Consider the following 26,060-nt stretch of genomic DNA (forward strand, 5'->3'; position numbering starts at 1 on the left):
TTAATAAATAAGCCTCAAAACTTGAACACTGTGTCTTCATTAAGAAAATCAATTACAAGGTCTCTATAAAATACATGTCATTCACTACAAGAATTGAAGGGCGGGCTCACGGTAAAAACTGACATTTGTAAAGAAATAGAATATCAACTACTAATCTGCAATGTATGCTACTACGAATCCACTATTCCGCAACTGAAGTGTATCCATAGTCCCAGTCAATCTTTATGACTATCATCCCTACTCACTCATAAATAGGTAGATTATATATAGCCATATAATTTCCTGATGGAAATTGGCTTTTAGGCCCTCAATCCAGTTCAAGGAAGTGGTACTATTGAAACCTCTGGATATCTGATTAGCACCAGAAAATTTGAAAGACAATCGACGCCAGAACAAAATGTCAAAACCCAAAATATTAATGGGAGGATTGGAGCCTACTCATATCCCGATCGAACTTCCTTCCTGGCACGGATCCTGACGGGTGGTTTCTGTTGTGCATCTAATCCTCCAATATTCTTTTTATGGTCATGATGACCCGCAATTCTCAGAGGGTGAGCTTCTGTGTTGAATACCCACTCATCGAAAGAGATGACCGAGGAAGGTGAGAACATGAGGTAGAGATACTTCAGTGTCTCCGCAAGAAAGAAGCTTTGCATCATATTGTCTTTAACACCTGAGTTGACCTGAAGACAACAAAAATCAGCAGCGAATAACATAGGGCAGCACTTAGACAGCACTGCAATATATAATAACACTGACTGATTAGTTTTACCCCAAATAGATATGTATAATATAATGACAAAACTGTCCCAAAATCTTTAACGGAGGCCAATACAGTGAGAATAAATAACTGACCAAATAGAATTAAATATATATATAATATCCTTATTGGGTCAAAGGTGTGGCTTAAAATAGATGTGACAATAAGACAAGTCACAAGTTCTTCCTAAATGAGAAAACCATAATCGTGTGTATATCCATATATATATATATGGATTGCTTGGGCTTGAAAGGGTAAACGCATGTAGATCATGATTATGAAGAAATATACAAAATACAGCTTGTAGATACTTGAAACAATGGGTTATTTCATACAAAAAGAATAAACTACAAGGATCATATATATAAGGACCGCACGTCCACGTGGCACCAAAAAACCCAATGAGGTGCAAGGAGGGTTTAGAGCATAACATTTTAAACTTCTGCAAAAATTTAAGATATTTCTCACACCATTAATCAGCACATCTTAAATTTGAGAGTTCGTCAGGTATCCATTTTTTATGCTTTTGACCAAGCAAAAATAAGGTTTGTTTTTAAACCTAATCTAAACCATGAACTTTGGGTCAACGTGGCAAATCACGTGCCCCAAATGAGGACCTCAATCCACATAACCATGTTCCATGTATAGGATATATCATAATACGTTCTTTGCCACTAACAGGAACTAATTGGATGGTTAGGTTTAGTATATTTGAGATATATATAGGTTGGTGTTCCACCATCGATGGTGAGAGTATCACACCACACAATGGATGAGCATGCCCATTGATGGGACCTATCAAATCAATACGCCATCATGTACAGTAACACAAAAACAGCCATTGGTAGGGCAGTAGTATCATCAAAAGCCTGAGGTACTTCCTTGCATGGTTCAAAAATTCGTTTCGCAATGTTTCGTACGAAACATTTTGGAAATTTACTTTGTCAAGATGAAATAACCTTGAATTCGAAACATTTAAGGTTTCTATCATTTTCATTGAATTTTTTCTGATCTACGGAGAGATTTAAGAGAGAGATCTGAAAGAGAGAAATCTGGGGGAGAGATTTGTGGGAGATCAGGGGGAGAGATTTGCGGGAGATCTAGAGAGAGAGAGAGAGAGAGAGAGAGAGACATAGGGTGGGAGGGGTACCTGCTGGCTGTTGCTGCTTCCACCGTTTCTGCACTCTTCTCTAACATTTTAGATGAATGTCTTGATGTAGAAGACGAGTTATTTAAATTATAGAGCAGTCCCTCTGATATATATTCGATATATCCTTGTATTGTGGTAAATATTTGACATACCCTTGTGTTTTCAAATTGATGACATGCCCCTTTGACCATGGTCTCATGTGAAAGACTTTTTTAAATGTTTTGAATGTTTGGGGAATGTTTCGCAATGTTTCAAGATTGTTTTGGTTTTTCAGAAAATCGAAACATTGGATCGAAACGAATTTTAAACCATGCTTCCTTGAACATATGGAGAAATGTCTCTCGCTTGGTGAATGCCCATAATTTATAATGCAGTGTAACTTAATTGGAAGAGAACCAAAGCAGTTTGGGAGGTGCTTACATCCTTCAGTCCAACATATCCTGACTCTATACGGGAGTGCTTTTCAAATGCTTGGAATATGTTCCAACCCCACTCTTGGTATGTCTTGTTCCCTGTGAGACGCCATAAGTAAAAAAGTGATTCAATTGTCTCTGGCCTCAATATGTTCCACGATGTACCAACATTCATGTCCTGCGTTTTGTGTATAAAGCATGCAACCATCAGATCACGGTGTTATTGTTATTAGATAGAGATTATTTTTATTTTATTATGTTCATGTCCTTTTTAGTCTTTTCCTATTTATTATGTATCTCTATAAATAGGATTGAAAGAATAGAGAAAAAGATATATTTCTTAATTCTTTCAATCCTATTTATAGAGATGCATAATAAATAGGAAAAGACTAAGAAGGGCATGAGCGTAATAAAATAAAAATAATCTACATCAGATAACAGTTATCACATAACTAATATCAGAATGGAAGTATTTTACCTGTCCAGCATTAAAGAAATAGTTCTCTCCGGCTAACTTTGTTGGTGTTGACTGGTAGAAGTTATAACAAGTCCAAGCAAGCTACATTTAACCCAACAAAGAAGTCTAAGCTGAATAGCCAAAAAAACACGTACAAAGGACTAGACCATTGGAACCTAGATGATAAAATGCATTCTAGGTATTGTAGCATTTGTAATTCACTGAATGATTTATATTTTGCACCACAAAATAATGGTGGCACCAAGTTGACGAAAAAAATAAAAATTTGTTGTTGACCACGTAGTCTGCCCTACCTCAATATGTAACAATTCTTCTGTTTGGCAGGTTACCTAAAAGTTGACATTAGGAAGTTGTCAAAATATTTGGGACCCCAATAATTGAGAGGTGGGGGAAATAATGGGGTTTGTGGAAGGCAAAATATCTTTTCAAAGGGGGGAAGTGACTTCGACCAAAAGTACCTTAGAAAGTACCCCGGCTTACTTCCTATTAGTATTCACAACCCCTAGGTGTGCAGAGCTTCATTTAGATAGGTTCATTTGAGATTTTCATTAGAATGATTCAGGAGGAAATTGTAATTTTCATCTTATGAAATGGAAACTGATGCAAAACAAAAAAGATTGGAAACCTAGGGTTTAGATGCTTTAGACTAATGAATTCAGCATGGTTAGTAAAATGGTAATGGAAATTTGGGACAAATCAAGAGAATGTACAGGAGAGAGTCATTACGGCACATATGATTGTAGTGTGTCGAAAGGAACAACGAAAATTTTGTTTGCGTAAACAACTTGAATTTCGGGTAGGTAGGGCAAGTAGATAGATTTTGGGAGGATTGTTACGTAATGCCTCACCCCTTTTTTGGCAGTTTCCATAGCTATTTCATCAAAAAAGAATTTGCCTCTTCAGAGATTCATTGGTCATGGTACTTCAAATTTAGGAGAGGCCTTAATGGTTGTTATGCTTAACTTTTGCTTCCGCTATAAGCCTTGTGGTGAATTTGTCAACCATTTTCTCATTCATCGCGCTTTTGCTAGTTAGGTATGGTCCCACTTCTTACACATTAATACTCCATAGTGTTTTCCCTAATCTATTCTAAGGTTATTCAGAAGTCGACAAAACATAGACTTTCTTGCATAGAGATAGGATTTTGTGGGCTTTAACTCCTTTGCAGTAGGATGGGGAATCCAAAAAGATAAAAGAAAAAATAGCAGAATCGACGAAGGAAAGGAGCATCCTCTTCACAAAGATCATTACTAATTGAGGGCTTTTATTCGTTTAGTGTTAGATGCCGGCTTAAGCCCCTTTGTTATTTCCAAGTATGAAGTGGTCTTTTGAACCTCCTTTTATGTTTAAAAAAAAAAAAAAAATCTAATATCCATTAAAATAAAAAAAATAAAAAAGTTTTTATCAAGCCTTATTTATTGCCAACGTTATGCTAACTTTAATTTGAGGAGTACTAGATACCTCTTCTGCAAGTGATAGAAATTTCTCATGGTCTCCAGGGCCATAACCAAATGATCCTAAAGCCAGCATCCCTGGCGCAAAGCATGCTAATTCATCCATCTGCATACAATTAGAAAATTAAACAATTAAAATACCGTTTAAGAGCACAGATAAAACAGCTCCATAGAGGTACCTTTTTTGGTATTCAGAAAACTACCTTGTCGGATAGAGAATCTCCAGTCTTCTCACAGATGTATGTGAAGGATGATGGAGTGGTTCTCCGAATCAAGCTTTCAAGACCTTTCATTGAAGTTTCCCACATTTCTCTGTTTCAGATATCATAGGAACAAATCTTGTTATCAAGAAGTCTTTGAATTTTTATTCACTCATTTTTAATCAGAAAAGTAGAAGACTAAAGAAAAGGACAATTTAAACAACAAAAAGATGAAACATTTTAACTTTTTTAAAACTAAATGTCAATCATTAAATTTAGTGAACTAGATCTAAAAGAAGCATTACCAATCAAAAGAAAGAAAGTACCATAAACTTTTATTAAAAATGAAATTTCTTGTGAAATATCTTTCTGTTATATTTTCCCTTTTACATAGTCTATGGTTAAAGTTAGGGGTTGCAAGTGGGCTTTGACCATAGGATGTGGTCCACCATGTACAATAAATTCAAGATTTACTATAAATAGTAAAAACATCTACTATGTCTTTTGTATGGGTAAGCTGGACTTGAACCCATAACCTCAAATTTGCATTGTAATATGTCAACCAACTGATCTACAGATCCATGTCTGAAACAATAAAATAGTAAATCTTCTCTCTTCCCACTTGAATTTACTCTTCTATCTTGGAGAATACAATTTCTCTTCTCATCGAGCATGCCAAAATGTGATGCACCACCCTAATTTACAAATTCATGAAGCAATTACTAATAATTCGTTGTATGGCAAGGTTTCCTAATACAACAGAGATAACTAATAGAGCAACAAAATTAAGTTCATCACATTTTGTTGAAAATTAAAGCTTGAAGATTGTCTTAGCAATTGTCATGCTAGATATGACGCAAAAGTGATTTTCCATTAATCAAAAGAAATTTTGCAGATACTGACACATTATTTTCCAAAAAAGAAAAAAGGGCAATCAGGCAACCAAAGCTTCTTACCTATAATGCTTTACAGCTTCAGTTTTGTTCCCTTGTATCCACGCTTTAAGTAAATATTCATAAAAGCTGCAATGGTTAATCCTCAGAGTTAACCAAAATCAAAGTACAATAGGAGCACAATTATAGAAAGCAACTTCTCCAGTAAGAAGGCAAGAGTTAAGAATTATCTGGCACATAGAGATGTTAAAACTACAATAACATTTTTCACTTTCCAAAAAGTGTGAAAATTAACAAATGAAAACATTACCAATTACTAACAGAACTTATATGGGAATTTTTTATTTTTTATGATAGATCAAGGGAAAGAAACAAGCAAAACAAAAGGAAGGTTGAGATGACAAACCAAGAAAAGAGGTTACAAAAAACTTCCTAACAAACTAAAAAGTTTTCAAAAAAGATCCCTCTAAACTCTTTGAAGATCTTACACCAAAAGAACAAGAAGCCCAGAATCACGAAGAAAATCTCTTGAATAGAACAGAAGGAGATGATCTCACACAACTAGAATTTGACGATGAACATTTCTTTAAAGAAATAATGAAGTCCCCAAGAATATATTTTGTCAGAGTTCATTATTTAAACATAAATCCAGAATAAACTTCAAAATAAGAAGGCTCCACCGAGATCAAGAAAAGTAGACTTGGACACAAAGGTAATATCCAAATTTTAAGAGGAAAAAAAAGAAAAGAATAAGCCAGAGTTCTGACAATAAATCTCCAATCATGATGAAAGGGAAGGAAATTGGTAGCAAGAAGAGGTGATAACCATTCTTAAGGGATCCAAGCCATGACACAGAATGTTTACAAATGGAAAGGAGAACAATCGTGGAAACTGATTCAAAGATTATTTTTTGAATCCTTAAGGATGGATTCTATCCCTGGACTGCTGATGGTTGAGCAAGAATATGTAAGGATCACTTGTCTAAAGAAGAATGGCAATAATGCATTTTCAGACTAAATAATTTGGTGGCAGATGGTTTGAAGAAATATTCATCAAGATCCAACAAATCCTTTGTGATGGACTCTCTTGCATCTCTACCATTTGAAGGTTTTTCTTCTGTTTGGGTGATGTAATTTAGGGGGTATGCCCCTGTATACATGTATCATGTTCCTTAAAAAGAAATCTTTGCTTGCTTAGTGGAAAATAAAAAAGAAGCAGGTATAAAAAATCCGGTAGTAAGTGAGAAAGTGTGTTTAAAACATATGAATTTATCAAAGGTGTACATCTGTTAATAGGACGAACTTAAAGTTTAACCAGAGCGTAGTGCTAGTAAGCAATGCCTCAAAGGTGTGGCACACATCAACTACCATTAAAGGCAAGAAAATTACCTTGCATCTTGCATTAAATTAGAATGTTCTGTCTTTTACAGCACTGTATTGGTAACAGCCTTTAAGGTGTGTAGCTTGCTAGCATTCCTTTTAACACGCAAACAAGGTTTAAAGTCTCAGTCTCGTTTAACATCCTACTAAGCTAGTGGAACGAGATTTTTTTTTTTTTTTTTTTTGGGGGGGGGAGTTCAAATGCATCATTCATCATCAAAACCTTATCCCAAAAGTTTGGGATCGGTACAAAACATCTGAAAATGCATTATACAAGCATATATTCAATACTTAATTAAGCAAAGAATGTGTTGCTTATCTTCTATGCATGTTACAAGTCACATACACTAATAGAATGAAGATTAGTTACTTATGGTTCTTCTATGAGATGATGCATATTGTAATGCCCCCTAAAAATTTATTAAGTGTCGAGGAATAAATTTTATGAAATTTGCTAATTATTAATCATAATTGTGATGAGATAGTCTTTTTTTAGTCAATCATGTATTGTTAGTTGGTTTAAAACTATCGACAAACATACTTTTGTGTGAGCCTGATTTAATGTTTAAGTTAGTTGATCCAAAAGGATATTTTAGAAGAATATTTATGAATATAAGGAGTTAATTCATGTTTATTTCTGTTAAACCTATTGAGAGAAATCGTCTCATAAAGTTGTTTGTCTCTTGACTTTTAATTTAGATGTGATCTCGTTAGGAAGTGAAAGTGAATAAAAAGTTGGACTAGTTGAATAAAGATTCTGGATGCCGAGTTCAGAAGCTAAGAATTGAATTTGATGAGATAGGAAACTTCCAATTTCTTAATTGTGGTCATAGATTTGTTTTAAAAATGTTTTTGTTTCAAAGTGAATTAGTTATTTCAAAATCTATGTTCAATATATGTATTTAGCACCAAAAAAAAAAAAAAAATCCACGCATATTAGATTAGAAGTTTGATATATCGTTGTTGTATTTACTGTATAGTAGATTTTATTGATGCACAAAAAGAATCTTGTAAAATGTTTTAATTGTAAAAGTGTTTCTTCTAGAATTGGTTTTGATTAAAAATAAATAATGTTTCTTATTATTAAACTAACTTGAATAATAGAGCATGGTTCTGAGCTAATCAAGCATAGTCTATGATTAATCAGAAACTATGATTAACCATTTAGTTTAGAAATAGAAATTTCGTTGTGGAAAAAAAGGGGATGTTTGAAAGCATTTTAGAATGAAAAATTATAACAATTTTTTCAATGATTTTAATTAACTGAGCATGAAAATTATTTGATGTTCGTGTATTTCATTGTGATTTCAAAAAATTGGTTTTATTCACTTTATAAAGGAAAACTAAAGTTCTGGATTGATGGGAAAAAATGATTTAAAAGAGATTATAATTCGTTTATATTAAAATCACACTAGAGATGTGATAACTTGTGATGTTATTGAGAACTTGATTCTCATTTGAGTGTGTATATAGAGTGAGTACCCAGTGGTGAGATGTTTTGGCGTACACTGTGTAAGTCACGAAAGAGAGATATGTGAGACTGCTTTGATTAAATGATCGTGAAAGACACGACAAAAGAGAGTGAAAATGCTTTGGCTCATTGTTATGTAAGACACAAAAACAAAAGAAAAAAAAATGAAATGTATCAAACAATAAAAGAAAAGAAAGGTGTATCATGTTGAGTGATAAACAGGGTATTCAACTCACATACTTGACTATTATTTTTCGTTTAATGTTTTTGAAAAAGAGAAATGTTTTCTGTTTTCAAAAAGAAATTTTTTCATGTTTTGTAAGAAAAATGAAATTTTCAAGTTTTGAAAAAAAAAATGAAAATTTTATTTCTATAATATATTAGTGATCTATTAAAGAGATTGTGAAAGCCTACAAAGAATAATGTGTTGTGCCACTTCCGAAGTGACACGTTATTCTAGGATAATAGTTGCGATGTCTGATTTCTTGTGTAGTATGAGATGCATAAAAACTTAACATCACAACAGGAATCTGAGAGTTACCTTTCTATCTTTGATAGAGAACAAGATGTAAAGATAGTTGTATAAATGATAGAGTTTTACTAAAGATCACATGCACATTAGATTGACATAGACGAAGATGACTAGTCAATGATCATTAACAGTCTCAAATAGTCAGGAGAGAATGACCAACTTATTTGGCCCGTTTCTTAAGACCTTGGTCAACGGCCAACCTGAGCCGGAAAATCAACCACCCAAGTATGGCAAAAACTGTCTATATAATCAAGAACTAACGATGGGCTTCCACAATGGTAAAGTATTGGAGCAATTGTATCTTGACTGAGATGTGCACATCAGTCGTGACCCTCAACTCTTTATTATAGTATTTTGTCATTGTATGTTATATTACGGGTTGATGTTGTATGTTTCATATTTCAAGCTTATGGTAATGTTTTATTTCACAAATATGGAGATCTTTTAGATGGATTTATGTTTTAATAAACCTGCATTGTTTACAAATGTATTTGTGTGATTAATCTGCATATTAGGACTATGATTTAGAAATATACGTTTCCTGTTGGGTAACTCCCCTGATACTCACCCTACGTGCCAATATTTCTTTATGAGCTATATAAATATGGGAATTGAGAGTTAAAACTATTGTTTTTGTGTATGTATCGTATTTAGTTATGCTTTCGCTGCAGTATATTGTATCATTGTCAGAAATCATGGTATTTTATAAGATTATCATTGTATGAGAAAATTATCACACCTCGAGATTCTAACACTTAATCATGGGGATGTGTGTTAGGATTTTGGGACGTGACACATACTCCTGGGTATCATCTCGATTTCTTACCAGAAGGAAGCATCTCGGCAAAACCCATTGGAGACAAAATAAGACATTGAGTAAGAGGTCCCAAAACGAACGCAAAACAGAATTGAGATTCCAAACCGATACAGAACTACTAAGGCATCATAAGTGTAAGAGATTTTTTAGATCTCCGACTCCTTGAGATCCCTACTACAATTAATGCGATTCTCCAATCTTCTTCTTCGATGATCCTCTGAATTTTCGATCGTCTTCTCCGAAAAACCTTCCTTTTCTGGATCGTCTTTTTTCGTTGGCCTTTACCTGAAAAGACACTGGTGTGGTGCTAGCTAAGGAGCCTCCAATGATTAAGTTAGCACTTGATGAAAATTGTCGAGCAAGAAGGCAAAAAAGAATACTAGAATTGTGTGTGGCTTGTGCCTTAAGTTTAAGTGGGAGAAGCCTCTCTATTATAGAGTAGACTCTTTAATGGGTGTAGTAAATTCAATTGTAACCACTCACCCATGTTGCCAAGTATTTATGGTAATAAAAGCCCATGATACTTTAATATTGAAGACCAACTCCTCATAGTTCTTGTAACCTACATGAGGAGTGGTCTTAAATATGTAACTATTCTAACTTGGTGACTGTTCAGTTTCTCGAGTTGACTCAGTCGAGTTATGTATCTATAACTCTTTCGGGCACCGTAGGTGTTTTACCTTGGTGGTAGGGAATGTTATAATGACCTTTGTTAGTTTGATAGTTTTATGGGGACTAGTTATAATATTTTGTTATGTTGTTACTCAGGTAGTTTTACACAATTCCCTCAATTTATCAATCTCCTTAAAGTAATTCCCAAAAGTAGGAATAGGAGTATCAACTACTAAGCAAGAGCAGGAGATGGAGAAATAATAGCATCAGCTATTAAGCAGGAGCAGGAATAGAAGAAGAAGTAATAACATCGGTTACTAAGCAAGAGAAGGGGAAGAAGCAGTAGTAGCTACTACTGACAGAACTTGGTTGAATCACTTTAAGTGTTTGAGAAAAAGGTCGGCTCCCTTAGGGGACCGAACTTTGTTTGGATGTTATAATAAGGGATTAGTTCCTTAGCGGGGCCAAAACTCCTTCGGATGAAATAACAAGGGGTCTGCTCCTTGAGGAGGCCGAATCTCCTTTCAATGTAATAGCAAAGGGTCAGCTCCTTGAGGAAGCCGAACCTCCTTTGGGCGAAATAGTAAGAGGTCGGCTCTTTGAGGAGGTTGAACCTCCTTTAGATGAAAATAGTGAGGGGTCGACCATAGTAGCCAAACCACCTAGATGTAACAAGGAGAGGAGAGGGGAGAACAATAGAGGGGGGTCGGCCAAAGAGGCCGATCGGCTTATATTTTTGAACCGGGTTTACGAGTTGGATCGGATTAGAACAGATCCGATTGGAAGGGGATATTTTTTGTTCCTACAATAAGAATAAGGCCGTAAGCATGCCTTACCTCAGCTTCATGAGGCTCATAGTTCAATAAGCCAAACGTAAAAATCTCATAGGACTCGACTCTAACAAATGTTAGAATGCAAATCAAGTCAAACATTGCTTCCACTGAAAAGATATAAACATTTCTAGCATGACAGTCAACTAAGTTAAACATACTACTGTCAACGATAAGAGCCTCAGACACATCACAAGTTTGCATTCATCATAGCCACAATAGAAAAGATACCTATCACCCATGGCACCAAAGGTGATTGTTGAGTATGATGTTGTTCCTGAATGAGGATTAATATAGATTGGAAGCAACCCATCAGCAGGATAGTTTTTATGAAGCTCTGTGATAACATTCTCCACCTGAAACATAGGTATCAAAACCATTCCGCTTAGTAGAAGCAAATTGATAGGGAGCTCAGACAAGAAACAATTCGATGAATTTAATTTCTAATAAGAAAAAACAGAACAGATATCTAACATTATTTCACCATTGTGTGTGAGTGTGTTACAGTATAAAGCAAGCCTTTCAAATAAATCATAACAAGAAAAAAATATTTGATTGTCACTAATGAACAGTAACGATGTTGAATTACCATTGTAATGATAAAGATGATCGAAGAAATATCCTTAAATTATTTGGAAAGTGGTATGGTCCCAAGGAGAAAGGCAACTTAGACTTCAGATCTTAGAGATTAAAGAATAAAGCTTAGTTAGACAAGTGGTCATGTTGGATCAAGAAGGAACGAAAAGTTCATAAAGAATATTTATTGAAAGTATTTATAATACTTGGAACTTAGCATAGCAACAAGGTGAATTCTTCACATGGTGATGGCAATTGAAAAAGCATTTTCAAAATTTAAGGATAACCACAAAGTTGTTTGGTTGAAATTCCACACAAGAGAAAGAGCGAGAATTTGGAAATATCTTTGGTGGGATAACTCTAAACTTCATTTGAATTTCTTGACAATTCTTTTGACAAGTGAATTTCTTGACACAGATGGTGACACAAAGAGAGACTTCAATCATTAATTGCTATGGGGTGATCCAATGCTGTGTTTTTGGGACATGTCTTTCAGAAGGCTCTGGAACAATTATAAAAAAAAAAAAAAAAGAGGAGGCTGTGGAATGATTGAAAGTTGGAGAACTTTTGGAAGAGATTAAGGTTTTCCGTAACACGGATGATAGGCATGTAAGGAAGTGGGAATCTAGGGTAAGAATTTCTGATTTGCACTTTTATTTTCATTCTCTAGGCATTAATCTACCTTCCTTTCCAGCTAGATTTATGAGGAAAAATCCGGACCACTCTAAAGTTGTATCAAATCACGCCCAACATCTTGTTCGTCTAGATTGTATTTTTTATGGACTTTTCCCTTTAATACAAATACTTTCCAAAGATAAAGTTGACACCTACATTTGCTTCTAGCATAAAGCAAGAAGTGGGACAGTTAGTTGCCTTCTCCCTTTATTAGGATTACTTGTTTCAGGGTTTGTTTTTGATAAGCATAAATCTTACTAAAAATTAAGAAAACCAAAGAAACTGAAGAGAGGTTGGGAGGGCTTTTACAATAAGATCCTACATGAATTTAAAATCCTCAAGTAGGTGGCCAAAAATAAGTATAATTTGGATTTACCTTTTGCTGGTACTTTGGGTCACCAGTCCTCTGAGATAGAGCAATAAATTCCAGCTGCTCTGTGGCAGAATCTGCCAAGATACTGTCACCCTGCAGACAGTGAAAAGTATGAACTGAGAAAAACAAATGCATCATCAAACCGCATGTGACAGGAACTTTAAATGTAAAATTTTGAAAAATAATAATAAAGGTTATGGTTTGAAGGTTCCAACTTGTTAAATTGGTAAAGGCTGTGCGAGTAATACCATGGACCTAGGTTCTAAGCCCGTCTTCACCCATAAACCTATGAAAAAAAGGTCTAAGACTCATATTGCTCAAAAGATTTATGTATGTATATATCTATATAATTAAACACAATGATTCACTTCCCAATGTTTATCCTGGGTAGGGGTTAGGATTTAATCTCCCTACGAATCTCGAGGACAACTTTCTCCGTTTTAATTACTTTCTCTTCTCCTTTCTAGGAATACCCCTCCTACTGGGTGGTTATCTTGATTCTCGACCACTTTAAATATATATATATATATTGCCTTTACCTATCAAAAAAAAGAATACCTCTCCAACTTTATTCCCTTTCCTCTTCTACCCTCCTTTAACAGAATAATCCTCCAACTTTATTGTCTTTCCTATTCTCCTCTTTTTTCAACAATACCCCTCTAACTTAATTGCCTTTCATCAACTACCCCCTAAACCCCAGACAGGATGCCCGTGCCAGTAAGCACAGGAGAAATCTAGCATTAATATATATGTAACACATTATAAACAGTGTTGAAACTAGAGCTTAGGATTCATCTCCTCACTAGGAATGTGAGAAATCTAACAAAAGCTTAGCGTTAGTGGATACAATGAAAATAAAAATAATATAGGTTTTTACAAGATACAAAGTAAAACGGAAACGCTAAGAAAATTTATGGCTACATATTCTGGTAAGCATCATAAAATTAGAAATAAAAACGGAATCTTTGTGATTATAAATAGAGCGTTGAAGGATAAAATTGTAGGTGTTAGAATAAATGTAAATCAACTATTACCAATCAAATTAGTAACTGGGAAAGAAGTAATTAACAAAATTAGTGCCACACCCCTAGTTGGATAAGGGGAAAAAAAATTAAGGGACAATTCTAAGAAAAAATAGATGATCTCATTCAAAGAATTCCCAATAGAGAGAGGATGTTTACAAGAGAAGCCAAAGAATATCAATAGTACACATAGGACTGATAGAACTTAAATTTGGAGAAAGAAATAAAATGGAAAATGCAATAATGGATTTTTTTTTTTTACAGCTTATGACATTGAGATAGAAAATGGATCTTTTAATAAAAAATAAAAAAAAGAGGAGATGAACATTTAGTTAATTACAAAAGTACAATCAACAAAAAGTTAAAAAAACCTTTTGGTACTTTGGAGAAATGAGCTATGAATATGCAAAAATTGTAAGGTTATTCCAGGGAATAGTCCAACTACACAATATAAGTAAGTGGATCTAGATGTGTATATTAAACTATAAAAGAAAGGGGGTGAAAATAAATGATACCAAAATATATATACTTTGAACTTACCTAGAATTTGGTAGGTATTGAGTAATAAAGGAGTTCCAAGTGAGAATATTGACATGATTAATTAATTAAATGTCATTGAAAATTGTAATTAGTGTGAGACCAAATGTTGAGAAAAATCAATCAGTAGGGAAAATTTGTTTACATCAAGTATTTGAAGTAGAACTAATATTCCCAAGAGCAAATTCTTGGTGAGAATATATGAAGTAAATGCTGATATTCCCAAGAGCAGATTCTTGGTGTATGTTATTTGTAGATGTTGTAGTATTAGTTAATGAGAGTATGAGACTAAAGAGAGAGTGAACGCAAAAATAGAACTCTGAGAAGTTACATTGGAGTCCAAAGGCTGCAAAAAATGTAAAACCAATACATAGTTAAAGGAGTGGAACTTCAGTATGATGCAAAAAAATTATGGGAAATAAAAACTGATGGCCAATAAGTATACCAAAATGATCATTTTCATAACTTTGGTTCTCTTATCCATAAGAAGACCCTCCCAGTACAAAGAGAAAAAGGGAAACAAAGAGAGCGAGATACAAACAAAGAAACAAATACAGACGACCAACAGTTACTCTCGTGCCAAAGAACACATCCTATCCCATCTCACAACAAAATCTTCAAAGAAACTCCCATTGAATTCCTTGTAAAGTTTACTCCAGGAGAACATAAACTCCAAGATAGAAAGAACTAAACTTTCCAACGTGGAACTTTTCCCTTCAAAAATACACCGGTTTCGTTCTTTCCAAATGCCCCAACAGATTGCGGATGGAGCCAAGAACTAAAGAATCCGCTTAGATAACGAGAAAGAACCTCCCCACGACAACCAAGCTTCCAAGGTCGATTTAACTGATTGAGGAAAACAACCTACTATGCCAAATAACGACATAAAATGTGACCAAACATGATAAGCCACCCGGTAATGAATGAAAAGATGATCCACCGTTTCCGCCTGAGAACCGCACAAATAACACTGATTCGGAGAAATAAAGCCTCTTTTGATTAACTGGTCCATCGTAGCGAGTCTCCCTAGAGCCGCCAACCAAAGGAAACAAGAAATCTTAGGGGGTAACTTACCACCCCAGACCACTAAATGAGGAAAGCTTGTTGCGCTCCTTGGGGCAATACCGCTGTACAGAGATTTAACCGTAAACCTTCCTTCCCTAGTTCCTTCCCACAATCTCTTGTCTTCCGCTGAGTTGTGCCTATAACTACTCTCCACCACACCAATTAGCCTTCCTAACATATCTACCTCCCAATCATTAAAAGTTCTTCTAAACCCAAAATCCCAATTTGTCATACCGTTCTCAAAAGTCTTGTAATCCGAGATTACTTGGTTATTTCTCAAAGACAACTCAAATAGATCCGGGAACAACTCCCTAAGGGGACCATTCCCACACCACCAATCCTCCCAGAATCTCACCTTATTCCCATTCCCAACCTTAAACTTCACTCTTTTCTTGAAAATCGGAATTCTTTTTAGAATCCCCTTCCACACCCCGCACCCCATCGCACCTCTAGCCGAACCACTTTCCCACCCATTCTCCTTCACCCCATATTTTTCTACAATTACCTTCTTCCAAAGACTCTCCCCCTCTTCCTCAAACCTCCAAAGCCATTTACCCAGCAAAGTCGAATTCATAGAACTGAAGTTACGAAAACCTAAGCCCCCATTTTTCTTAGGTAAACATAACTTGTTCCAACTCACCCAATGGTGTTTCCTCAAACCGTCTTTACCGTGCCACAAAAAGTAACGACAAATTCTTTGTAATTGCGCTTCTACTCCTCTCGACAATGAGAAAAGCGAAAATGTGTAAATTGGAATACTAGCTAGAGCACTTTTGATAAGTGTTATCTTCCCTCCTTTAGACAAAAGCTTAGCTTTCCAAGTACTTAACCTCTTCCTCATTCTTTCAATCATCGGCTCCCAGATATCTTTGCTTGTGTAGGTCATTCCCAAGGGGAGTCCCAAATATGTGGTCGGAAGAACCCCCATTTGGAACCCGATCGAAGCTGCCGCTACCTCCACCCCTTCCTCTACGCCTACCGCAAACAGCTTGCTTTTGCGAAGATTCACCAGGATACCGGAAATTGCCTCAAAACACCCAAGAGTGCTACTAAGGAAACTCAATTGTCTCGGCGAGTACTCTAGAAAAATTAGAGTGTCATCTGCAAACTGAAGATGAGAAATCATGAGGCTACCCACACCAGTCGTAAATCCTGTAAGCTCCCCTTCAACCACCGCCTTAGATAGCATCCTACCCAAAGCTTCCATGACTATCACGAACAAGAAAGGCGACAACGGATCTCCTTGGCGAAGACCCCTAGTACTTCTAAAGTACCCAGTTGGAGATCCATTAATCAAGATCGAGAAAGTAGAAGTAGAAATGCATTTCATGACCCATCGAACCCACATTTCCCCAAATCCCATCCTCCTCAAGAGATACTTCACCAGATTCCAATTTACATGATCGTAAGCTTTCTCTAGATCAACTTTGCAGACTAGCCCCAGAATGTTTAGTTTTCTACGCAAATCAATACATTCATTTGCTATAAGAACCCCATCCAAAATTTGTCTCCCTGTCACAAAAGCCCCTTGAGCCGGCCCAATGATAGTGTCTAACACAGTCTTGAACCTAGAGGCCAAGACCTTAGAAATGATCTTATAGACTGAACTCACCAAGCTGATTGGTCTTAGATCCGTAATGTCTTCTGTGCCCGACACTTTAGGGATCAAAGCCAGGAAGGTACAATTAGAACCCAGATCTAAAAAACCTTCCCTGTAAAAATCCTCCATAGTTGCCATCAGATCTTCTCTCACAGTTTCCCAACAAACTTTAAAGAAACCTAGGGAGAAACCATCCAGCCCTGGTGCCTTATCACTGGCTAAACTACTCACCACTTCCCACACTTCTTCTGTCTCAAACGGTCTCTCGAGCCAACTCTGTTGATCTAGGGAGATGCTATCGAAGTGTAACGAGTCTAACGTGGGCCTGACCACATGCTCCTTCGTATACAGGTTATTGTAAAATTGTACTACCCCCTCGTACACCTCTTCCTCAACCATCCTCCATGAGTCCTTGATTTTAAGCTTCGAAATGAAGTTGACCTTATTATTGAAATTCGCCATACGGTGAAAGAAAGAAGTGTTTTTGTCTCCCTCCTTGAGCCACCGTACTCTCGATTTCTGTTTCCAACTTATTTCCTCCATAGTAGATAATCTTTTATACTCAACTTTAAGGTTCGCACGACGTGCTCTCTCTTCGACTCCCAAACACCCATTTTCCTCCTTTCCTTCAAGTTCTTGTAGCTTCGACAAAACAACGCTTTTCAATTCTTGCACGGACCCAAAGGACTCCTTATTCCAAATTTTCAGTTTCTCTTTGATAGCCTTCAGTTTTAGCCTCAACATTGTCCCTGGCTTTCCTTCGATCACGAGCTCATTCCACCAAGCATGTATCATCTCCCTAAAACCTTGATGCTCTAACCACATATTCTCAAATCTAAAAGGAGTAGGCCGATTCCTCGTCGCCCCAGCCACCAGAGAGATAGGAGAGTGATCAGAAGCAGGATTCGGCCATTTTTCCTGTATTATTCTTCCAAAATGATTTTCCCAATCCATTGAAACGAGAAAACGATATAATCTGATAAGGTTCGGAATCTCCTGATTGTTTGACCAAGTAAATCTTCCCCCACAGAGCGGGAGATCAATCAACTCATTCCGCTCCACAAACTCCGAGAACCTATGCATTTTTGGAGTGATTCTCGAACCCCCACTCTTCTCGAAAGAAAATCGGATAACATTGAAGTCACCCCCCACCACCCACGGTTTATCCCAACGCCCCTTAATATCATCTAGCTCTTCCCAAAATTGGATTCGCTCTCTTTCTAATGTCGGTCCATAAATTCCTGAGAACACCCAAGTAAAATCCTCTCCAATTATCCTGCACAGAATTGACACCGAAAAGGCCCCAATGAGCTCATCTTCCACGATCACTGACTTCTTATTCCACAAAAGGATGATACCCCCCGAGGCCCCCCAAGAAGGAAGCACACACCACCCTACAGACCGAATCCCCCATATCTCTCGGATTACTCTGTCATCCACTTTTTCTAATTTAGATTCTTGCAAAACCACCAAATGGGGCTTTTGATGCTTAAGCATGGCTTTGATAGTTGCTCTTTTCGTAGCCGCATTCAACCCCCTAACATTCCACGAGAAAATTCTAATTGACATTAGAACTTGCTAAGTGCCTACTGGCCCTCTTCCCTGAAGTGATTATTAACGGAAACTCCTTCACAGATCTCTTCAACTGTATGATCTCCTTCTTAAGTCTTTTGTTCCTCTCTTTGACCATCTTGTCACTGCCCAATAAGTATCTTGATATCTTTAACCTTGAAAATTCATACTGAAAGCGATCTCTTGGCAACATCCTTACTCCTCCACTAACTAGGGGGACCCTCCCCGAGAGTGGCCATTGCCCCACCACCTTCTGCATACACAGCTCCACTCCCTTGGTAGTTTTCAAAGCCACGTTAACCAGAAGCTGGGCCATTTTACCTTCATTCTTGATTGACATTCCCACCTTCAGTCCAGCTTCCAATATACTAGCTAATATCTGTTCTGTCAAAGTCCCTAACTGAGTGTGGTACTCTTCACTGCCAATCCCCATTCTGTTTGACAGCGTTGGAGTAGTTGGTATTGTATAGTGGTTTTCTTCTCCTTGTAAATACCTCGATGAGTCCTTCTCGTTATCATCCATTAGGATTCGGGAATCCCAGCTCTGTTGCTCCTCACGCCTTGTGTCTTGTGGGACAACAATAGACCTGTCTATCTGGCCTGTTATTAGTCTACTGCTCTCACGCATCCCACTAAGGTGACTCATATGAGCCAAGGAAATACACAAACTTGGAACCCACAGTTCTCCTGTATCCAACAAGAAATCGAAAACTAAAGTCCCCTCTGCCCCTCTGCCCATTCGCCACCTCATAGTTTTCATTCTGACCTTGAATTGCCCCCCCATATTTCTCATTCCCACATGTAACAGAGTTCGCAGCGATCTCTTATTGCGTTGGTTGTACATACAATCTTCCTGCCAACTAAACTCAGTCGCTGGTTCATCGCAGAACTCCCTCGAAACCATCCCTCCTGAAACCGCATCTACAGTTAAGATTTGATCGAACCCATTTGCCTCCTTACCTGAGTAAACGTGCTCCTTTAACCGACACATCCCACTCAAATTAAAAGGAAAATTATAAGGTAGCAGTAGATCGCGTGGGCATTACGAAACAAGTTCATGGATTGATTGCAGCAGAGATTGATGAGCGGGAAATCTAAGAAAGATAAAATTAGGAATGAATGAATTTGTGAAAATGTAGCAGTCCCAATAGGTGGACTAGGGGAAAAATAAATTGAGATGGTTTGATCATGAGTAAAAGAGCAAGAGGTAGACCAAAAGATACTTGTTTGTTTGCAGTTTACCTATCAAAAAGAAAAGAGGAAGACCAAAAGATACATGGATTGAGGTAACAAAAACAGATATGAACAAACTTGAATTAATCAAAGACATGGCTTTAGAAATCATTGGAGGAACAGGATTCATTCAACCGAACTCTTTTTTTTATTTTATGCAACAGGGTATCCAACACCTCCTTGATAGGGACAGAACCCAAATTTTTGGGATAAGGATGTTGATGATAATGATGATAACTGGTGTTGAAACCAGAGTTGGTTTAACAACTCAATGAGACAACCGTTTTCACCTAATACTACTTACCATAATTAAGCTAGCAATAGGACAACTTTAGGTATCATGGAGGTAATTTTGACTACTAGAAGATCAAAAGAAGCCTCTAGAATATTTTCAGTCTGTACTCCACTCAATACTAAATCTGCAAACAAATATTGGTCATAGAATTTTAAAGCTTAGATGGGGATATACAACTCAAACCACATCCCTCAAAATCAAATGGCTACACAATTGCATACTCTACCCATTCCCAAGACATGCTCGGTGAAGTTACATCCTTTAAAATAAGCCCTTGTTGAATGTAACTAGAATAATATCAGCAGGTGCTACTGTATAGAGTCTCAGAAAAAACTAAGGTACAACAATAATCATATTTAAAAATAAAAATCCATAACCTACTCCTGTCCATCCAGGGTTATGCGCATTGCCATGTGCCAAGTTAATCCTGTTATAGGGAATTCCTGAAGGTGTATTCCATGCGGGCAGCAATCTGTCTGCAATATCTTTGGCCTTTTCAAGGAAAACTTTGTCTTGAGAGAGGTCATATGCACTAAGAAGTCCACCTACCACTCTGTAATTCAATCAAAATAGATGACATAGGTAAACACAAGAAACAAACAGGGCAGATGTAACAGTCTCTCACCCTGCTGGCATTTTAAACATGTAAAAAAGGGACTTTCACAATCCATCTCAGAACTTCTTTCCAACAGGAGAGAGGACAAATGATAAAACAAAAACAAGATGAAACCTTATAATGCAACCTTATGGTTGTCTCAAAAACACTGGCCTCGTAATTCTTGTTGAAGTCCAATGAGTTTACAACCCACCTGCCATGAAGCATCAGTAGCACTTTAAGATCAAACTAGCAACCGATAATACAGAAGAACCCTTTTTAAGACATCAGAAACTACAATTCAAAATGATATGATGTTAAGAACATCTAAAATATATATATTGAAGTAGAAAAATATTAACTTTCAATATTCAGAACGAGAGAATAGTAAAAACCCGTAGTAATTGGTAATTTAAATTTATAAACCCCATCCAAGACAGAACCATAAGAACAAATGTGCCCTTTTTTTTGTTGTTGCTTTTTCTGTTTATTTCTTGAAGAACGAGAATTATATAATGAGTCGTGCTGTAGTGACCTCAAGATTGTACCTCATATCACACTTTCCTGATATGGAAGTGTGTGGGAACCATAGATGCTTTTTCACTCGTATCTCAATGAAAATCATCTACGGTTCCTACACACTTCCACGTCAGGAAAGTGCGGTATGAGGTACAATCTTGAGGTCACTTCAGCATTATTCTTATATAATTGGTACAGAAAGAAGAAAATAAGGCATATACATTAAAGAAAAGATGACCACAAAGTAGAAATTTGAAACTTACTCTCTAGCCTTTTGGAACTGCTCATCTAAACCCATTATGAATAATGTATCCAGAGAGTCTACTATAGTTGCTCCAAGACCTCCAAAGCTGTTGACACCATTCTTTGTTTGTGGCTGACAAGAAAAATATTCAACATGTTAGTAGTGGAACCCATGCGAAAAGGGTAAAAAACACATGAATATTATTTCAAACTCAAATGACATTGATCAGTAGCTCCGACGTTAGGTAAATATCTAGTTTTGTAACTGAAACCACATTGAAAATAGCGAAAAGGGTAAAGATACATGATTTTTTTTTAAATGCAGTTGTCACTGATCTTGAGCAGTATCTAGTTTTGCAACTGAAACCACATAGACCATACAAGAAAAATGGAGTGTTAAAAAACAGGTCATTGTGAAACTTTTGATACCAAGAACAATAGGTGCATGTATCTACAAAGAGGGTTACAAATACAAAGTACTTTCTTATGCACTGAATGCAAATAGGGAAACTGCCACAGAAATCTCTTGTGGTCAACAGATTTTTCATCAAATCCCTTTGCCAATTATTCTTCAAGAAAGATTCTCTGTTCACAACTGACCACTCAAAATTTTATGAAACCAGGATTGTTCCATAGAACCACTAATGCGTGGCATGGATACGGGCATTGCTGTCAGAGTCCAACAATGGTACAGATTGTCAGATTTGGCAAATCTAGAAAAATGGGATGCATGTACTGAATTCATAATTTAAATTATTTAGCACAAAAAAATTTATTTAGAATTATAATAAGGATTGTAACAAATTATGCAATGACATATCTAATGATATGTATCATAAATCAGTATAGAGATAATACATATATTTAATGTTAAATTTGCAACAAAGAAAATTTCAATCCTAAAGGGGAAAACTCAAAATCTATGATAAATATTAAGTGTTGACCAATGTCTTGCAACAAAGAAAGAAAAAAAAAATTGTAAGTGTTGCACTAGAGTCTATAAAGTGTTGGAATCTGACATGTGTTCCAAATGGGTGCTTACCTTTTCTAAAAGAGTCCATGGAACATAAAGTTATTGCTTTCATGTGATTAACATGTTTGACGTAGAAAACGTATATGATCATGCAGCCTAATTTTCCTTTGACATGAAAGGAAATGAAGAAAGAAAAGAAGGAAGGAGTTTGGCTTTAGATGGAGGTAGTAAATCTTGGCATGTATCAAATAGCTTAATTTTCCAGTTGTTATAAATAGTTCGAATGTTTCTTTTTCTAGTACGAAAGGACTATAGCAAGGGATCCCTTAGAGAACCTCCAGGGGGGATATCCAAAATGACTATCCATAATAGATATTCATGTGCTTATGAATAGTCATTTTGGATATTCAAGGGATATGCACTCCAACCATGCCATTCAAAATGACTATCCATAAATATTTTAATATTTTTTAATTCAACTCAAAATGAAGACGGAGGAGGAAAGTGCATTGGAGACCAATATCCAAAATAATGACTCTCCAAAATAGCAGTTGGGGATGGAATCTTTTGGACCCAAAAAAAAGAGTCTCCAAACTTGCTATCCAAAATGGAGAGTGGGATGGATAGTGCGTTGGAGACCCCTATTTTGGATTAAAACTCTCCAAAATAGCAATTGAGAGGGGATGGCGAGTGGGATAGGGAGAGTGTTGGAGATGCTCTTAGATTTATTTCTCGTTACCCTTAGAAATGCATAGGTGCTTATGTTGACAAAAGGTCATGACTAGGCAATGAAAGGGTTTTGCATGTGACAGTCATCCAAGTAGAAAATTCTCATGGCTTTTGGAGGAATAAAGTCATTAGCATTGGAGAGGATGGTGATGATCTGTGCTAATGCCAAACATAATTCTTGTTCTTCTTTAAGGTATCCAAATGAAGAAATGAGATTGCAAAGAAACAAGCAAACCTGAAGTTCATCTTGGCCCCATGCATACTTTTCGTATGATGTCCACGCATGAAGCATAGCTTCTTTAACTTTCTCTCTACGTTGAATGTCAATTGGATTATCCCGAACATCGTTCTTTTTGGCGAATCCATTGGTTTTGACACTTACGTCAATGGTTTCACCGCTATAACCAAATTTGGACTTTAATTCTTGCAACTGCAATAAAATTATATAATTAACCTAAAAACTATACAAAAAAAGATAAAAGAATGGGAATTAACATCCATCAAAAAAAGGAAAGAAATTATCTGATCTTAACCTGATTCTGTACTTGGTTTAATTCTTCCCTTAATTTATTAGTCTCTACCTGCAAATTAAAACAGTATTTCATTAAAAAAATTGTTAATACAAGAAAATGCTTGTTAGTTGAGCTAATAAATGCATGAAAAAAGTTTAGTTTATATTGTTAATCCGGCTTCAGCAATGGACTTCTCAACCGCCACTAATCGTGATTCTTCCCACAAAGAGTCTGTTTTAGACCTCAATTATTTGTAATCATGGGCATTAAACCTTTACTACTGCAAATAATTTCTCATTATTTAGGGAAAATTACACCATCAACCAAAAAAAAAAAAAACAATTATTTTTCAAAAAAAGAACTTGCTTTGGCAAAAAGATTATCTTTTTGGTGCACAAATGGGGACCCAAACAAACCATAATTGAAACCCAGCAAAAATGCCTCATTGAAACATTGGATTGCAAACCAAAACCCTCGAAACAACAAATTTATTTCTAGAACCCAACCATTAATCATTAAGAACCTAAATAACAAACGAAATCGAAACAGAAATCTGTACCTCATGTTCCCTTGTGAGAGTCTGACGATCCCAAACAAAGAAAGAAACACAAACAAAGCCAATGAAGAGAAGCGCCAAACGTTTCGGACGCTTAAGGTAATACGATGGGTTTATATATCTCCACCGAATCGATGAATATGAAGATCTACTGTTCCGAGCCATAATTTTATACTCAAATCTCTGATCTAACGCGTTCTCTGATCAGCTTGTAGCTCTGGATCGATTGGGAAGAAGCGAAAGTGGGAAGATCGAAAATTGATCGATCATTTGCTGTTGTTTTCCTTGATTTTAGGAGAGATTTAGGGTTTGATGAGTTTTCGCTTTAAAGGGAAGTTTATGGAATTTCTCTCTCTCTCTCTGGGTCGTCCCTATGTCAATCTCAGAGACGAGAAGAATTGGTTCGAGAGAGGAGAGGACTATTGAACGGAAAACACGTACCAATAAAAATCTACGAAAGGTCGTTGGGAGGAAATTACAAGGCTTGGTTTCTGCTCGGAGGACTACGCCTTAATTTTTAAACCGTTTACTTTTCTCGAGATCTACTAGATTGTGGAACTTAAAGACCATCCAATGAACTTAAAGAGGTGATTTAGATATACCCCTCTGAGTTTTGAATAATATTTGAGATACCCCGCATTTTCAAACTGATAACATATCCCTTAATCACAGTCTTCTGAGGAGACTAATTTGAAATTACTGAAATACCCTGATTTTAAACAATAGGAAAAGTTAATAGACCATTTTTTGGGCGGGTATCTTAACAAACTCGGTTAGTAAGATCTTTCACTCCCATAAAACCGGGGAATTAAAGTCCCCCATATCAAGATTTATATTATCGATCTCGATGAATAATTTTGAAAAGATTAACGATTGTGATCTTGACGATTGAAACCTACTAGATCTCAATAATTTGAATTGAAGGAGTCACCTTATTAAGAAAGAAAGAAAGGAAAAATTATGAAATAGACCATTAAGGGGCCAAAATCCAATCATCTCCGAACTCTTCAACCACTTACCTACTAGGGTGGGTGCACCTTTTAAACTTCTCACCAAAAGCCTCCAATTTTTTTATTTTTATTTTTAAAGACGATTTAAACATAATGCTCCACTTGAGATGAGCTTTTATATTTTAAAAAGTGGTGATAATATGACTCCTCCCACTTGGCAAACTCAATCGATTCCCCCTCATCGAGGGTGTACCAGAACCGTCGGCCTTGTGTCCCTAGATACACAACCGCACATCCCCATAAATCTGTCCAGTTGTGTATCCCAATGAAAGGAAATCTAGATATTATATTTGGGTCTGAGCTCAATCCATAGACCATTGTCCACAAGGCATTGGTCCAACCCACACAACCCTTTTGCCAGGTAAGTCAAGAGGCTTTGGAGGTTCGAACACATGATCAAGGGCAAGCCCTGCACCTCAATATTGTCTACTAGACTAATGAAAATGATCGAAATGTCCTTATCTACAACATTTAGTTATAAACCCTTGATTTTGACCAATATGTTAAATTAGTTTTAAACTATTAAAACCTCATCTTCAATCAATCGATTTCAACCTTACATAAACTTATTTAGAAAACTCTTCAATTTTTCTACCAAAACTTCCATCTTCTTCTAATGCTCCAAATACTTGTCTAAATGTGAAGTTCCAAATCACCCATGTCATGCAAAGTCCATGGATCATTATTATTTGTACTAAATGCATATGGGCAAGCCAAGCCACCCCAATTGACTTCCCCCTTCATCACTGATTGGGTCTAACAAATGCAATCATTTCTAATTGTAGTATTTTCCCCTCATTCATCTCATTGTCTCCATCCACACTATGCTCAATCCATGAACATGTTGCTTTTAATTGCCCAACATTCCATTCTACAACACATAATCTTATTATTCATCTTCTAAGATTTTTCTTTTAGTTTGACCAAGATTTATCGATCCCATAGTACTCTTGAAGCATACATCTCTCCATTTTGAATTCAAGATT

At 36.3% G+C, this 26,060-nt stretch overlaps 1 protein-coding gene across 1 annotated transcript; it reads right to left on the reverse strand.

The window, feature by feature from the left end:
• LOC147392997 (mannosyl-oligosaccharide 1,2-alpha-mannosidase MNS1-like) lies at window positions 1-24,507 on the reverse strand. Its single transcript, XM_086456845.1, has 14 exons — window positions 24,068-24,507; window positions 23,530-23,577; window positions 23,232-23,426; window positions 21,315-21,427; window positions 20,681-20,746; window positions 20,319-20,490; window positions 12,617-12,706; window positions 11,221-11,345; window positions 5,412-5,477; window positions 4,459-4,567; window positions 4,263-4,361; window positions 2,802-2,882; window positions 2,331-2,501; window positions 1-683 (listed from the first exon to the last, which is right to left on the reverse strand). The coding sequence occupies exons 1-14, from the start codon at window positions 24,227-24,229 to the stop codon at window positions 435-437; spliced, it is 1,746 nt and encodes a 581-aa protein (XP_086312971.1). The 5' UTR covers window positions 24,230-24,507; the 3' UTR covers window positions 1-434.
• Window positions 24,508-26,060: the final 1,553 nt, after the last annotated feature.

Source organism: Akebia trifoliata, chromosome 10 (genome assembly GCF_017979445.1).
Source record: "Akebia trifoliata isolate Shusen 1 chromosome 10, ASM1797944v1, whole genome shotgun sequence".
Taxonomy (NCBI): Eukaryota; Viridiplantae; Streptophyta; class Magnoliopsida; order Ranunculales; family Lardizabalaceae; genus Akebia; species Akebia trifoliata.

Excerpts from the sequence above, each read along its gene's own strand:
- LOC147392997 (XM_086456845.1), bottom strand. The coding sequence starts at position 24,229 with ATGGCTCGGAACAGTAGATCTTCATATTCATCGATTCGGTGGAGATAT. Across the intron at positions 12,707-20,318 it reads ATAACCCTGGATGGACAGGA|GGTGACAGTATCTTGGCAGA; the intron begins GTAGGTTATGGA and ends CACTGTCTGCAG. Across the intron at positions 4,568-5,411 it reads GAAGCTGTAAAGCATTATAG|AGAAATGTGGGAAACTTCAA; the intron begins GTAAGAAGCTTT and ends TATCTGAAACAG.